Genomic DNA, 17,221 nt, shown 5'->3' with positions numbered 1-17,221 from the left:
TTAGTGTTTTACGTATCGTAGACTCGTCAACAGAGATGTAAGCATTTTCCAGCGATTTCTGTACGTCTTTAGCTGATACTCTAGTATTCTTCTTAACCTCATTGAGCATTCTGCACTGTGCTCTTGCAGTCATCTTTGCAGGACGGCCACTCCTAGGGAGAGTAGCAACAGTGCTGAACTTTCTCCATTTATAGACAATTTGTCTTACCGTGGACTGATGAACATCAAGGCTTTTGGAGATACTTTTGTAACCCTTTCCAGCTTTATGAAAGTCAACAATTCTTAATCTTAGGTCTTCTGAGATCTCTTTTGTTAGAGGCATGGTTCATATCAGGCAATGCCTCTTGTGAATAGCAAACTCAAATTTAGTGAGTCTTTTTTATAGGGCAAGGCAGCTCTAACCAACATCTCCAATCTCATTTGCACCGCTACCTGCCTGCCTCCTGCCTCCCTACGACTGCTAGAAAGCCCCTATTTTACAGCAGAGATATGCTACATATTTCACACCAACCTGTCACTTCAAAAGCAATCAGTGATCTCTGAGTTTCTGCATTTGAACTTTATGTTTATTGTGGTATAGCGTAATATAAGTAGGACATAAAACTAAAACTGAGGGGGCAGAAGTTTCAACTGAAGCCCCCTTTAGCCCCCTCGTGGAGCCGGGTACGTCGGGGGCCTGATTGGTGTCACACTTTTTCCCTAGCCCCAGCTAACACACCTGACTCCAATAATCTACGAATCATGATCTTCCATTTAAAATGCAATTAGCTTAATCAGCTGTGTTTGCTTGGGATGGGGAAAAAGTGGACCGTCACTAGTTACCAGAGCCACAAAGTCATAAACTCTGCCTATTTCAAAAATGTATCTTCTTAAAATGTGATTTTAAACCTAACCTTAACCCTAACCTTAATCACACTGTTAACCTTATATTACATTTTTGTTTTCATGAATTTTTATGATATTGGCCATTTTGACTTTGTGGTAGTGCTATCTAGTGGAAACTGAAACAGTGACACCACTCTGGCCCCCGAGGACTGGAGTTGCCCTTCAGTGTTCTAGGAACTTGAAAGAGAGAGAGCTGTTTAAATTTCCACTCTCATCTGGCTGGGTCTGGTCTTGTCTGGCGGACACGCACCACCACACTGGCTGGCGGTCTTTGTAGTTCACGGCTTGTTGCATTTTACATGAAACCTTTGTTTAACACAGGCCTGGGCAATTCCAGTCCTCGGGGGCTGGGGAAAAAGTGTGACACCAATCAGGCCTCGAGGACTGGAGCTGCCCAGGCCTAGCCTTAACAAATGCCCTCAAACAAGCATAGCAAGCTGCTGGGCTCTCATGAGAAATCACCCTGTAGAGCACACGGTCAAACTCATTCCATAGAGGTTCGAGTGCCTGCTGGTTTTCGCACCTCCCTTGCACTTGATTGAGGAATGAAGGTCACTGTTTAGTAAAGAACTCCCCTCACCTAGTTGTGTAGGTATTAATTGGAAGGATTAACCAAAAACCAGCAGACACTTGGCCCTCCATGGAATAAGTTTGACACCCCTGCTGTAGAGTTTATTCTTCTATTCTTGAGTGGGTTATTGTGTTGTACCTTGGTGACCATGTTTCTGGTTGACCTTTGCTTCATCAATGCCAGTTTTTTTCAATAGAATTGCCAAATAGTTATGCCAATATTAACTTTAAAATACCAATTTAGGAATATTAACCTTGGTTCTGTCACGTTCCTGACCTGTTTTCTGTTAGTTTTTGTATGTGTTAGCTGGTCAGGACGTGAGTTTGGGTGGGCAGTCTATGTTTTCTGTTTCTATGTTGGTTTGGGTACCTAATATGGTTCTCAATTAGAGGCAGGTGGTTTTCATCTCCTCTGATTGAGAATCATATTAAGGTAGGTGTTGTCACATTGTTTGTTTGTGGGTGGTTGTCTCCTGTGTCAGTGTCTGTCTATGTTGCACCATATGGGACTGTTTCGGTTTGTTTGTTCATTTTGTTCGTTCGGTTTTTATGTAGTCATTTCCCTGTTCGTGCGTTCTTCGTGTTACATGTAAGTTCTTACGTCCAGGTCTGTCTACATCGTTTTGTTATTTTGTAATCTTTTCAAGTGTTATCGTGTTTCATTCGTTCTGTTAATAAATCATTATGGATTACAACGCTGCGTATTGGTCCGACCCTTCTCGCTTCTCCTCTTCAGACGAAGAGGAGGAGAGCACCCGTTACAGAACCACCCACCAAACCAGGACCAAGCAGCGTGAGTACGAGCAGTGGCCCACTACACAGGAATCCTGGACATGGGAGGAAATACTGGAGGGAAAAGGACACTGGGCTCACATTGGGGAATATCGCCGCGCTCGTGAGGAGATGGAGTCAGCGAAAGCCCAAGATCGGTGGTATGAGGAGGCAGCACGGAGGCGTGGCTGGAAGACCGTGAAGAAACCCCAAAAATGTATTGGGGGGGGGCTAAAGGGTAGTGTGGCAAGGGCAGGTAGGAGACCTGCGCCCACTTCCCATGCTTACCGTGGAGAGCGGGAGTACGGGCAGACACCGTGTTACGCAGTAGAGCGCACGGTGTCTCCTGTACGTGTGCATAGCCCGGTGCGGTACATACCAGCTCCTCGTATCGGCCGGGCTAGATTGAGGATTGAGCCGGATGTCATGAAGCAGGCCCAACGCATCTGGCCACCAGTGCGTCTCCTCGGGCCGGCTTACATGGCACCAGCCTTACGCATGGTGTCCCCGGTTCGCCTACATAGCCCGGTGCGGGTTATTCCACCTCCCCGCACTGGTAGGGCGACGGGGAGCATACAACCAGGTAAGGTTGGGCAGGCTCAGTGCTCAAGGGAGCCAGTACGCCTGCACGGTCCGGTATTTCCGGCGCTACCTCCCCGCCCCAGCCCAGTACCACCAGTGCCTACACCACGCACCAGGCTTCCAGTGCGTTTTCAGAGCCCTGTTCCTCCTCCACGCACTCTTCCTATGGTGCGTGTCTTCAGCCCAGTGCCTCCAGTTCCGGCACCACGCACTAAGCCACCTGTGCGTCTCCAGAGCCCTGTACACACTGTTCCTTCTCCCCGTACTCGTCCTGATGTGCGTGCCCGCAGCCCGGTGCCACCAGTGCCGGTACCACGCACCAGGCAAATAGTACGCTTTGAGAGTCCAGTGTGCCCTGTCCCTGCTCCCCGCACTAGCATGAAGGTGCGTGTCCTTAGCCCGGTGCCTCCAGTTCCGGCACCACGCACCAGGTCTACAGTGCGCCTTATCCGGCCAGAGCCATCCGTCTCCCCAGCGCCATCTGAGCCATCCGTCTCCCTAGCGCCATCTGAGCCATCCGTCTCCCCAGCGCCATCTGAGCCATCCGTCTCCCCAGCGCCATCTGAGCCATCCGTCTCCCCAGCGCCATCTGAGCCATCCGTCTCCCCAGCGCCATCTGAGCCATCCGTCTCCCCAGCGCCGTCTGAGCCATCCGTCTCCCCAGCGCCGTCTGAGCCATCCGTCTGTCCCGAGCCATTAGAGCCGCCCGTCTGTCCCGAGCCGTCAGAGCCGATAGTCAGTCAGGAGCCGCTAGAGCCATTCGTCAGACAGGATCTGCCAGAGCCGCCAACCAGACAGGATCTGCCAGAGCCGCCAACCAGACAGGATCTGCCAGAGCCGCTAACCAGACAGGATCTGCCAGAGCCGCCAACCAGACAGGATCTGCCAGAGCCGCCAACCAGACAGGATCTGCCAGAGCCGCCAACCAGACAGGATCTGCCAGAGCCGCCAACCAGACAGGATCTGCCAGAGCCGCCAACCAGACAGGATCTGCCAGAGCCGCCAGCGAGCCATGAGCGTCCAGAGCCGTCAGCCAGCCATGAGCGTCCAGAGCCGTCAGCCAGCCATGAGTGTCCAGAGCCGTCAGCCAGCCATGAGCGTCCAGAGCCGTCAGCCAGCCATGAGCGTCCAGAGCCGTCAGCCAGCCATGAGCGTCCAGAGCCGTCAGCCAGCCATGAGCGTCCAGAGCCGTCAGCCAGCCATGAGCGTCCAGAGCCGTCAGCCAGCCATGAGCGTCCAGAGCCGTCAGCCAGCCATGAGCGTCCAGAGCCGTCAGCCAGCCATGAGCGTCCAGAGCCGTCAGCCAGCCCGGAGCTGCCAGTAATCCGGAACTGCCCCTCAGTCCAGAGCTGTCTCTCTGTCCGGAGCTGCCTTTCAGTCCGGAGTTGCCCCTCTATCCTGAGCTACCTCTCTATCCTGAGCTACCTCTCTATCCTGAGCTACCTCTCTATCTCGACCTACCTCGCTGTCCTGAGCTACCTTGTCCCGGAGCTGTCCCTTATCTTGGTGTTGCCCCTTATATTAGGTGGGTGGAAAAAGAGGGTGGTCATTCTAAGGGGGAGATGTAAGCTGGGATTGACTATGGTGGGGTGGGGACCTCGCCCTGAGCCTGAGCCACCACCGTGGTCAGATGCCCACCCAGACCCTCCCCTAGACTTTTGGTGGTGCGTTCGGAGTACGCACCTTGAGGGGGGGGGGGTTATGTCACGTTCCTGACCTGTTTTCTGTTAGTTTTTGTATGTGTTAGCTGGTCAGGACGTGAGTTTGGGTGGGCAGTCTATGTTTTCTGTTTCTATGTTGGTTTGGGTACCTAATATGGTTCTCAATTAGAGGCAGGTGGTTTTCATCTCCTCTGATTGAGAATCATATTAAGGTAGGTGGGGTCACATTGTTTGTTTGTGGGTGGTTGTCTCCTGTGTTAGTGTCTGTCTATGTTGCACCATACGGGACTGTTTCGGTTTGTTTGTTCATTTTGTTCGTTCGGTTTTTATGTAGTCATTTCCCTGTTCGTGCGTTCTTCGTGTTACATGTAAGTTCTTACGTCCAGGTCTGTCTACATCGTTTGTTGTTTTGTTAGTTATATCAAGTATAGTTCGTTTTCGTCTTCGTCTGTTTTGTTTAATAAATTATCATGTCTTATCACAACGCTGCGCCTTGGTTCAATCCATGCTCCTCCTCTTCGGGTGAAGAGGAAGAGGAGAACCGTTACAGGTTCTGACTACACTTTTTTGCAGATCTGCAAGAGACAATTAAAGCCTTGTCTATATGAGACCAGAGGGATATGGGTGTGTCCCTGGTGTAGTGATTATAGTTGGGTGAATGTTTGATGTCAGATAAATCTGACAGGACTAAGATTGTTATTAGGATGAAGGCTTAAGGCACTCGACAAGCTAAGATAAAGACTGTTCTAGCCTTTGATTCACTGAGCTCTCACTGATGTAGAAGGGCTGGGTAACTTTGACATACGGATACATTAACAGCTGTAGCTTACAGACAGCACTATATCTATATTGTAAAGAAAAATCTGAACTATATTGCATGATGACTATGATGATGATACAATCCTCATCATCACGTTACTTTTAGTGTAACCATGTGTTGTTACCGAGGGCGGTGGAGGAGGAAGGGAATGTGGGAGAGGAAAGGAGGAGGAAGGAAATGTGAGAGAGGAAAGGAGGCAGTTTAGGAGAGGAGTGAGGGAGAATTACCGGAGAGGAGGGAAAAGGAGGGAGTGTGTTGGGAGAGGAAAGGAGGAGGGAGGGAATGTGACTGGAGAGGAGAGGGAGGGAGGGAGGGAGGGAGGGAGAGAAGAGGCAGGGAGGGTGAGGCAGGCTGTGGCTTGCCCAGGGCCAGGCAGCATTACGGGGGGTCTTTATCAGAGACAGATATGACCGTGGGGTCCCCCGCCTCCCCAGTCTCCCCCTTCCCTCCCCCGCTGACGGGCCTGTCTCCTGCTGTTGTGAATTGCAGAGATGTATTTTCAGCTCTGTTGCCTCCACACGAGGAGGGGACAGGGAGGGAAGGAGGGAGATGGAGGGAGGAGGATCTCAAGATGTATGGATTTGAATTAAGCATTATCATACACACATGCATACTAACAAACTCACACACAAACTTCCAGCACACAAATAGCAACACACGCTACGTTTTAAACAATTAGACAATAGTTTGAAGAAAAGAAGAAGTGTCAGAGGAGTATTTGCTGTGAGAACATTGTGAAGCAATCCTCTGTTTTCAATGGCTCTGTGTGTTCCCTGTGGCTCAAAGGAAGGCATTTTAATTGCAACATTAGCATCGCTGCGACAGAGTTCATTCTGCTGGTATTTTAAGCACACAGGCCTGTGCGACAGGAAAGCTGTCTGCTCAAGTAATCATCCATTAGGTTCCTATGTTACTTAGTCTTAATATTTAATTATACAGCAAGGGCAGGGACACAATCTAAGCGCAAAGAGACGAATCGGGACACATATAAGGAGATGCCAAGTGCTGAGGGCCACAGTTCTGAGTATCTGTGCATGCGTGTGTACGTGCATGTGCGTGTGTGTGCATGTTTGCGTGTGTCTGTGCGTGCGTGCGTGCGTGTGTGTATATGTAGCTCTCTTGTGCAAGAGGCAGATGTTGCAAGTGGATTTAAGCTGGGGTCAGTCAACACATATATGTAGATGAAATGACCCCCGTCATCTGGCTTTAATCTTTAATAGAACCAGGAAAATCCTTTGTTCCTTCATTTCCTATTTGAAAAAGCACTAGATGAGTGCAGGAGACTGTGTAAGGTACATTCAGTACAGTGGTTGCCCATTTACGCATGCAAAGGCTACATTGTAAAAATGCAGTGAGCCACAGTCTTTTTTCTGTCTAAAGACATGGTGATTTGAACTGTGAAAAGGTACTGGGGCATAATATGAAGACTTAGGAGTGATTCAAGTGTATCTATTAATTTATACGACCTAGCTGTATGATACAGCAGTGTCTCAAGGCTGGATACAGCATAGGAAGGAGGTATAGAGAGGGTGCTGATTGGGTGACATACTGTACTGCCCTAACCCTATACATGTATGTCATTGTATTCTCTTGCATGCAATGTATGTATATGTACATGGCCCAGTGTTAGCCCAGTGTCAGCATCATTGTTTACCCAGTGAACCGTTCCCTCTCAGTGGTCTCCTGTGACAGTACTGAAATGAACTCCCCGCTCCTCAATGGCACAAATTACAAGTCCATTAATTCAGCATCTCACGGTGGCTTTGAAGTCTCCACTGACTCGGCACTCTCCAGCCCTGATTGGCAATTAATTTATAAAGGCTGAAATAGCTTACAGTACAGTAGACTACAGTACTGTATGTGAGTCTAGCTAGTGGTACAGCTGTGGTGGTAACAGCATAGCCTCTTCCCTGCCACTGTGCCTGCCTCTGTCCTCTATTCTGCAGCATTGGCTTTAATCCCCCAGCTCTCCCATTCACTTCCAATCTGATGCGGCTCCGCGACGCATTGCTAGCACGCTAAGCCTCTTTTTCATCCCTGCTCAATAGGATTCAGAGTTTAGTTATGTATTAAAAATGTGGGGCAGGAGGATTCATATAGCCATTCTGCTTTGTTTATTCGCCCCATCTTTTAGGTTATTTATACTGTTATCTCTATTTGGGAGGGAACGCCTCATTCTTATGGCACAAGAGGTTTGCCCCAGCTACATTTATCTTTACCCTGGGTGTGTGTTGGGCTGCCATTGTTGTCTTTGACTGATAAGCGTTGCCATCACAACAGGATTTTGGAGGGAATTGGGTTGGTTTTACCATCCGTTGGATTCACCAGATTTGTGTAAAGCTTCAGTGGTCCATTCCAAAATACACTTTGGGTTCTGATGGAGCCTGGGACACTGGGGACAGATCCAGTGGTTACACACGTGAGCTCTGACTCAGGGCTGGTTGAATAATTCTTAGAGGAGATCAATGGTATTGATTAGTTGCCAAAATGGTTGACTACTTGCATCAGCACTAGAGGGCCATACTATACTCAATGATTCAGTGACAAAGGGAACACATCTTCCCCATGACACTGTTTACATCAATAAATACATTTTCTCATTCTCCAGCATTGCAGTATGGACATTCAGTATGCTACATGTGTGGATTGTATGTGGCTGTGACTGAATGGTTGATACTGATTCTTTGTGTCCCTGTGCTTGTTCTCCCCCAGAGAAAGAAACCTTCCTGGAGCCCTTTGTTCTGAGGGATCTGTTGCCGTCATCATTGGGGAGTTACTATCGCTACACAGGCTCTCTCACCACCCCACCCTGCAGCAAGGTGGTAGAGTGGATCGTCTTCAACAGACCTGTGTTCCTCTCCTACAAACAGGTGAGTCATTGTCTCTCTCAAATGCGCCACGCACGCACACACACACACACACACACACACACACACACACACACACACACACACACACACACACACACACACACACACACACACACACACACACACACACACACACACACACACACACACACACTGATGTCTTTCTTGACTAATGGTCTCCTCCTTCCAGGAGCTGTAATTTGCTCACATACATAATGTGTGATGTCTGTATTTGTGATTGGGTTGGTACAGACATTGTCAGTAATTTGATGGTGCAGTGTCTGTCCTCACATGACCCTTCTCTCCACCCCTCTCCCCATCTCTCCTCCCCAACAGTCCAGGGAACATTTGGCAGACTTACATACTAATGAGGCCAAATGAGTTTGCTTAAGAGTGTGACTGGAGGACGCCAAATGTGGAAGAAGTATTGGCTTTATAAAAGGGAACAGATAGGGAGAGAGGGAGAGAGGGAGAGGGACGGAGAGAGATAGAGCTGTGGTGTTGAGGGGTGGCCGAGCGTTGCCCCCTGTCACCGTGCTCTGTGGGTCTGCATTAAACATGTTTATCTGCCAAAGCTTAGTCAAGGCCCAGACAGCTCTGGAGCTGTGGAAGAGAGGAGCTGCCTGGCTCTGGGCCCACAGAAAGATAGGTCACTCCTAGATACAGCTTTATACCACTTGAATACCACTAGCTTACCGTTAGCCTGCTTCATATTCCCCTTACATACTGTCTGGCCAGATAACATACTGGCTGCTACATAGAGCTCAGCTGAAGATTAACCACCCATAGGCAAGAGCATAGTCCTAGTGCTGAATGCAAAATGGCACACTGGTACATAGGTCTTTGTACCCCCAAATGCTAGCAGAAAGGTGGGCAGTCATAGCAGCTGCATGCACAGTACGACTAGCAATAAGACTATCACATACACATAAAACTCTAAAAGGCCATCTGCAGTTGAAACAATAACGAACTGTCATCCCCACCACTGTTTTGGTAAAAAGTTGAGGGATGGAGCTAGAGAAATCTAACCACTCTCAAATTCATGGACAGAGCTTTGGATGCAAGGACTGACCATACATGATATGAAACATAGTTCTAACAATGTTTTGAGGCTATAGAGTGTTTGTTTACATTTACTTTGTTTACTAACATTGGAGTAAAACAAGCTTTATATTTTGGGTTCTGATGGGGTACGACAGGTGAACTAAGCTCATGAGGCCTTTATAAGTTATATTAGTCAAGAATCAATGGGTACATATCATTAATTAAAGTCCAAAAATAGGTGGACAACTACAGATTGCCCCTTTAAAATAGGGTGTTTATGGGAGCTCACGGTGAATGTTGCTTCCTCAGAAGACAGCAGGTGTCCCATAGCAGGGTAATAGACGGGATTTGTCTGTTGTCATCCTCTGAATTATAAGAGAGCGGAGAGGCAGAGTAGAGAAGATGAAAAGCAGCATGGAGGAACTCTGAGCCTGACCTTTTGGATGATTTGATTTGGCCTGAGATCCAGTCAACAATGAATAATACTCTGAAATGTATATGGAATATACAATGGTGTTATTTCACGGCGACTCTACAGACCTTCCTGGTATAAGAAGTATTGTTTGGACTTTCCTGAGAGGCGGGGAGCTAGCTAGCTACCCTGTGCCCAAGAAAGCAAAGGTAACCTGTCTAAATGATTACCACCCTGTAGCACTCACATCTGTAGTCATGAAGTGCTTTGAAAGGCTGGTCATGGCTCACATCAACATCGTCATGCCGGAAACCCTAGACCCACTCTAATTCGCATACCGCCCCAACAGATCCACAGATGACGCAATCTCAATCATACTCCACACTGCCCTTTCCCACCTGGACAAAAGGAACACCTATGTGAAAATGCTGTTCATTGACTACAGCTCAGCGTTCAACACCATAGTGCCCCCAAAGCTCTTCACTAAGCTAAGGACCCTGGGACTAAACACCTCCCTCTGCAACTGGATCCTGGACTTCCTGATGGGCTGCCCCCAGGTGGAAAGGGTAGGCAACAAAAACATCTGCCACGCTGATCCTCAACACTGGGGCCCCTCAGGGGTGCGTGTTTAGTCCCCTCCTGTACTCCTTGTTCACCCACGACTGTGTGGCCAGGCACGACTCCAAAACCATCATTAAGTTTGCTGACAATAGACAACGATGAGACAGACAATAAGGAGGAGGTCAGAGACCTGGCAGTGTGTTGCCAGGACAACAACCTCTCCCTCAATGTGAGGACAAAGGAGCTGATTGTGGACTATAGGAAAAGGAGGGCCGAACAGGCCCCCATTAACTTCTCTAGGGTATGTGGGACGGTAGCGTCCCACCTCGTCAACAGCCAGTGAAACTGCAGGGCGCCAAATTCAAAACAACAGAAATCCCATAATTTAAATTCCTCAAACATACAAGTATTTTACACCATTTTAAAGGTACTCGTTGTAAATCCAGCCAAAGTGTCTGATTTCAAAAAGGTTTTACGACGAAAGCACACCAAACGAGTATGTTAGGTATGAGCCAAGTCACAGAAAAAGACAGCCATTTTTCCAGCTAAAGAGAGCAGTAACAAAAAGCAGAAATCGAGATAAAATGAATCACTAACCTTTGATAATCTTCATCAGATGACACTCATAGGACTTCATGTTACACAATACATGTATTTTTTGTTCGGTAAAGTTCATATTTATATCCAAAAATCTGAGTTTAGGCAAGACGCTACTGTATCACTTGGCAAAAAGCCTGAGGAAATGCAGAGCGCCAAATTACAATTAATACTACGAATTATTACTATGAAAATTACTATAAAATCAAACTTTCATTAAATCACACTAGAACGATACCAAATTAAAGCTACACTGGTTGTGAATCCAGCCATCATGTTAGAATTCAAATAGGCTTTTCAGCGAAAGCATACGATGCTATTATCTGAGCATAGTACCATAGTAAACAAAAGAGAGAAAACATTTCAACCCTGCAGGCGCGACACAAAACGCAGAAATAAAAATATAATTCATGCCTTACCTTTGACGAGCTTCTGTTGTTGGCACTCCAATATGTCCCATAAACATCACAAATGGTCCTTTTGTTCGATTAATTCCGTCGATATATATCCAAAACGTCCATTTTGGAACACCATGTGTTGGAACACCGGTTCCAACTTGCTCAAACGTGACGACAAAATATCCCAAAGGTTACCTGTAAACTTTGCCAAAAAATGTCAAACTACTTTTGTAATACAACTTTGGGTATTTTTTAACGTTAATAATCGATAAAATTGAAGACGGGATGATATGTGTTCAATACAGGATTAAAACGAAATGTTGCATGCCTTCTGTTTGATTGAAGCGCATGTCCAGGACACTTGGAGTGCCTCGACTTCAAGATGGCCGTATTTCTTCATTACACAAAGGAATAACCTCAACCTATTTCTCAGGACTGTTGACATCTAGTGGAAGCCGTAGGAACTGCAAGCAATTCGCTTAAAATCTGGTTTCCCAATGAAAACCTGTACCCCCGCACATTGACTCGGTACTGGTACCCCCTGTATATACCCCTGTATATAGCCTCGTTATTGTAATGTCCATTTCTTGTGTTACTTTTAGATTTTTATTTATTTTTTACTTTAGTTTATTTTGTAAATATTTTCTTAACTCTATTTATTGAACTGCATTGTTGGTTAAGGGCTTGTAAGTAAGCATTTCACGCTAAGGTCTACTACACCTGTTGTATTCGGGGCATGTGACAAATAACATTTTATTTGATTGATTTTATTTCATCGACACAAAACCAGGGGGATGTTTGAGTCATGCAATGAGCAGGACGGTGACTTAAAGGGGAAGTGACTTCAGCAGATGCTCTATCCATCCAGGCAGCACATCCTTCCTTCCCTTCAGTGGGATCCCTTAACGTTATTGTTCCTATCTTCTATCCTCCGGATGTTTACCCCTGACCATTTAGTCAGTCTTTTTTAACATTTTTAACACGGCTTTGAAGTCTATACCACTTTTTCTGTCATGTGGTTTAAAAAAAAAAACATAATTGGCCAAGATGAAAGAACGTGGAAAGAAGAGACAGTGAACTCCCTCTCCCCTGTCTGTCTATGTCTTTATCTCTCTCTCTCTCTCTCTCTCTCTCTCTCTCTCTCTCTCTCTCTCTCTCTCTCTCTCTCTCTCTCTCTCTCTCTCTCTCTCTCCCTCTCTCTCTCTCTCTCCCTACCTTGCTCTCTCTATCCCTCCTTCAGTCTTTGTCTTTTGTTCTTGATCAGTAGTGGAAGTAGGTCATTGGGAGTGACAGACGTAGCTTAGGGGTGGCTTTTACAGCAGATCGATGCTCAGCTATTCCACAGCGACAGCGCCGCCTAAAATGCTTCCATTTGTAGCATCTGGATCGTGTGCGTGTGCGTGTGCGTGTGTGTGTGTGTGTGTGTGTGTGTGTGTGTGTGTGTGTGTGTGTGTGTGTGTGTGTGTGTGTGTGTGTGTGTGTGTGTGTGTGTGTGTGTGTGTGTGTGGACATCCCACACCAGGCTGTAACGGCTGTTACCATGCCAGGCCACTTAACCCCTGCTCTCCACATCACAGAGGCCTTTCTCACCACTCACAGAGGCCTTTCTCACCACTCACAGAAGTGTGTGTGCACGTGTGTGATGGCGTTCTTGCGTGAGTGTGTGCGATGTCACTTCTGGAAGGATTAGTCTCCAATCGCGCTGTGCTTTCCATACAAAGAAATCTTTTGGCAGACCTGGAAGTGATTCAAATCCCAATAACCTGTTTTTTAAGGGGGTGTTGCCATATTAGGGATAAGCAGATTGTAGTCTGAGATTGTAGAGATTTGGTGGAGAGCAGCGTATTGCTTTGACACGACCTGGCGTGGGCTGGTCTGTGCCAGGGCTGGAGGCTACCATATTCAACAGATCAGCCATGATGGCTAATGCAGCCTGTAGATTAAAGGACATGGCCGACTTTAGATTACAGGTGTCCTGCCAAAGAATAGAAGGTACAACATGTTCCATTCTGCTGGAACACACCATTTCTATAGTGTCAGATGAAAGAGATTTGTGGTGCGCACACACACGCGCACACGCGCACACACACACGTGCACACACTCACACACACACACACACACACACACACACACACACACACACACACACACACACACACACACACACACACACACACACACACACACACACACACACACACACACACACACACACAGACTCTTACCCTCCACAGCCACTGTGAGGGGCAGTCATTGAGCTGAGTATTCCCCAGGCCTCCAGTCTCAGTCTGCTTAGTAAACAGACAGAGAGCTGAGCAGACAGGGAAGTGTTCCAACCATAGAGTTAGGAATTAAAATTCTTTAATTGATAGGATCTCTATGATTCCAACCCTCACTCTGTAACCATACCGACTGCTTGTGTATCCCACAACCTCTCACACACTCACTAAGGAAATGAGACCCTTCCTCCGTACATCTAGCCATCTATCTATATATCTTTCTTCTTTCTCTCTCTCTCTTTCTCCACCCGTTTTCACTCTAAATCGACAGTTTTTTTTTACATGTGCAGTCTCAGCTCACACTGTTTCTTTAGCCGTTAGCATGCCATCATGATGTTGAAGGACAGATACTCCCAGACATTACTTTCATCATCTGAAACAACAGCTATTAAACCGTTCGACAGATTATTATGATTATTCCATGGGTTCTAGCACCTGGTCAGAAAGAGTGGTTATTCTGGGTTGAAGAGAGGAGGGGGACAGCTGGTCATGTTTTTATGTTTGCCTCACGAACACTATTCCCCTGATTAGGCTGGGCTATCTTGGCCCTGCATGCCTCTCAGCCTCTCAGCCCCACAGCCCCACAGCCTTACAGCTAGCAACAAGATCACATCACATGTATGGGCAAAGGATAAAAGGAGCTGCTAGAAAGATGCCATGAACAAATTAACAGTTCAAATGATGTCAGAGGTTTTAATATCCTCAAAATGTAGTATGGTCATTTCTCTCCTCCCTAATGTGTGTGTTTTCCTTCGTCCTCTCTCACTCTCTCTTTCTCTACCTCCCTCTCTCTCCCTCTCTCTCTCTCTCTCTCTCTCTCTCTCTCTCTCTCTCTCTCTCTCTCTCTCACTCTCTCTTTCTCTACCTCTCTCTACCTCTCACTCTATCTTTCTCTACCTCTCTCTCTCTCTCTCTCTCTCTCTCTCTCTCTCTCTCTCTCTCTCTCTCTCTCTCTCTCTATCTCTCTCTCTCTCTCTCTCTTTCTCTACCTCTCTCTACCTCTCACTCTCTCTTTCTCTACCCCTCTCTCTCTCTCTCTCTCTCTCTCTCTCTCTCTCTCTCTCTCTCTCTCTCTCTCTCTCTCTCTCTCTCTCTCTCTCTCTCTCTCACTCTCTCTTTCTCTACCTCTCTCTACCTCTCACTCTATCTTTCTCTACCCCCCCCCCCCTCTCTCTCTCTCTCTCTCTCTCTCTCTCTCTCTCTCTCTCTCTCTCTCTCTCTCTCTCTCTCTCTCTCTCTCTCTCTCTCTCTTTCTCTACCTCTCTCTACCTCTCACTCTCTCTTTCTCTACCTCTCTCTCTCTCTCTCTCTCTCTCTCTCTCTCTCTCTCTCTCTCTCTCTCTCTCTCTCTCTCTCTCTCTCTCTCTCTCTCTCTCTCTCTCTCTCTCTCTCTCTCACACACACTCTCTCTTTTAGCTGGAGGCGTTCTACTCCATCTTCACCACAGAGCAGCAGGACCATGTGAAGTCTGTGGAATACCTGAGGAGTAACTTCCGGCCAATCCAGAGCCTCGATAATCGTGACGTCTTCAAGTCCGCAGTCAGAGACGCCTGGCTACCTGACCTGATGGACAGCCTGGGAAACCCGTATGGAACCGAGGCATCCAAAGGTAGGGCGGGACCTCACACACCATTGGATACTGCGCATCCTTGTTACAGTCCAATCCAAGTAAATTTTATTCTAAGTAAGACTGAGGAGAGAAACATAATTGTTTTTGTTTTCAGAGTCAAATTCAATTCACGGATTGGAGCACTGCACATTGTTGCTCTCCAGTGAACTCTTGGTCATGCCAAAATGCGGATGCCTCAGAATCCCTAAGGTACAATCCAACATATCCTGACTCTGCCGTTTTGGAATATTCTCTGGTGGTTTAGAAAAAATGAGGAGTGTTACTCCCCTACCATACAGTACTGGGAGGCCCACCAGTGGCCAGTCTTTTACTGGCTCGTTACTGGTTCTAGTACACCATGTCTTATAACATGGCACGGAGTGTGTGTGGCTACATGCCTGAAGTCTCCTGCGACCCTCTCACACAGTCAGCTAGCATCTGTCTGAGCTGCATGACCACACCAACCAGGCTGCTTTTTTGTCCCCAACCTCAGAATTTAATGTCAATATAAAAAATAAAGACGCGCACACACACACATTGTACATGGACCCACACACATTACTGTAATGCACACAGGCAATATGGGTTGTCCTTGAAAGCTGCAGTTGTGCACATTTGCTGGGGGTGCATCTGTCAGACTGAGGGGAGAAATGAACAGAACAGGAGAGAAGAGAGGAGAGGAGAGGACAGGAGAAGAGAGGAGAGGAGAGGAGAGGACAGGAGAAGAGAGGAGAGGAGAGGACAGGAGAAGAGAGGAGAGGAGAGGACAGGAGAAGAGAGGAGAGGAGAAGAGAGGAGAGGAGAGGAGAAGAGAGGAGAGGAGAGGACAGGAGAAGAGAGGAGAGGAGAGGAGAGGACAGGAGAAGAGAGGAGAGGACAGGAGAGGAGAGGAGAGGAGAAGAGAGGAGAGGAGAGGAGAAGAGAGGAGAGGAGAGGACAGGAGAAGAGAGGAGAGGAGAGGAGAAGAGAGGAGAGGAGGGAAAAGAGTGAAGACAAACAGCGTAACGATGGGCCATATGCCACCTATTCACTCCACTACACAGCCTGCTGCATTACACACAATGACTTTCTGTGTGTGGGTGTGGGTGCGTGTGTGTGCGCGTGCGTGTGTGTTCGTGTGTGTGTGTGTATGTGTGTGTGTGTGCGTGCCTGTGTGCACTTCAATGTGTCGAACACTGTTCGTAATGTAAAATATCATAATTTTTCTCAAAGTTGAGGAGCCCTGTAGAAAAGGGACATTACAGTTCAGCAATGTTCCTCATAGCTTGAGTGTTACAGCTGACAAATGACTCAATCCCATCAAATGAAGAACAGACTGTAGCCTAACTCTACCTCCAGCCCAATGAAAAGCACTCTGGGTGTGTGTGTGTGTGTGCATGCGTGCGTGCGTGCGTGTGTGCATGCGTGTTCCATCAAATCAACAACAGACTGCAGCCTAACACTACCTCCAGCCCAATGAAAAGTGCTGTGTGTGTGTGTGTGTGTGTGTGTGCGTGCGTGCGCCGGAAATCCTTTACTTCATCCCCTCTACCCTTGAAACACAAAGCAGAAAGGTATGCAATGCAGTGAAGGACTGGCTACTTGTAAGCCTCTGGTAAAAGAGATATTCTATCCTGTCACCTGGACACAGCCCGCTGGCCTGTAGGAAGGCTGCTAATGAAACAAAGGGAAATCAGGAAGCAGTACTAGCTCCTGGAGAGCCCAATCTCTCAGTAATAATCACAATTATAATTAATTGAAGTGCTCTGAAATAACTATTGTTTAGGAGATTTTCTTTATCATCCATCAAACGAGTTATTTTATTATTTTATGGGTGTGGAGAATTGATTGGCGGCACAGTGATGGAATGGAGGGAGGGGTGGATGATAATTGGGAGGGAGAGTGTGTGATGGCTGTCGTTCCTTCCAAGAATAGAGGCAAGGAATTGAAACCTAAGGAAGTAAATGAGCACCCATGTCTTTAGCTGGGGTGAATTAACCCAGAACTGATCAGTCCCAGAAACACAAGGGTTTGGAGTGGGCTTAGAAGGGGATGGAGGGTCTAGGGTTGGATCCATTTCCCTAGTTAGGATTTGAAGAGACGACAAGGAAGGGGATGCCAAGCCCTGGAGTAACACATACGCAAGTCAGTGTTCATCATCACTACACACTGAGTAGGGTTT

General features: G+C 47.3%; 1 protein-coding gene across 2 annotated transcripts in view; it reads left to right on the top strand.

The window, feature by feature from the left end:
* The window catches only part of LOC139557651 (receptor-type tyrosine-protein phosphatase gamma-like), a 335,846-nt gene that overhangs the window by 267,215 nt on the left and 51,410 nt on the right, over window positions 1–17,221 (top strand). For both annotated transcript variants that reach the window (XM_071372734.1, XM_071372725.1), the window contains exons 7-8: window positions 8,002–8,159; window positions 14,868–15,060. In XM_071372734.1, coding sequence (XP_071228835.1) covers window positions 8,002–8,159; window positions 14,868–15,060 — 351 coding nt within the window. The remainder of the gene's footprint in view (window positions 1–8,001; window positions 8,160–14,867; window positions 15,061–17,221) is intronic.

The sequence above is a fragment of the Salvelinus alpinus genome, chromosome 2 (assembly GCF_045679555.1).
Source record: "Salvelinus alpinus chromosome 2, SLU_Salpinus.1, whole genome shotgun sequence".
Lineage (NCBI taxonomy): Eukaryota > Metazoa > Chordata > Actinopteri > Salmoniformes > Salmonidae > Salvelinus > Salvelinus alpinus.
The sequence above is the reverse complement of the archived record's forward strand: the minus strand, read 5'-3'. Positions and strand labels throughout refer to the sequence as shown.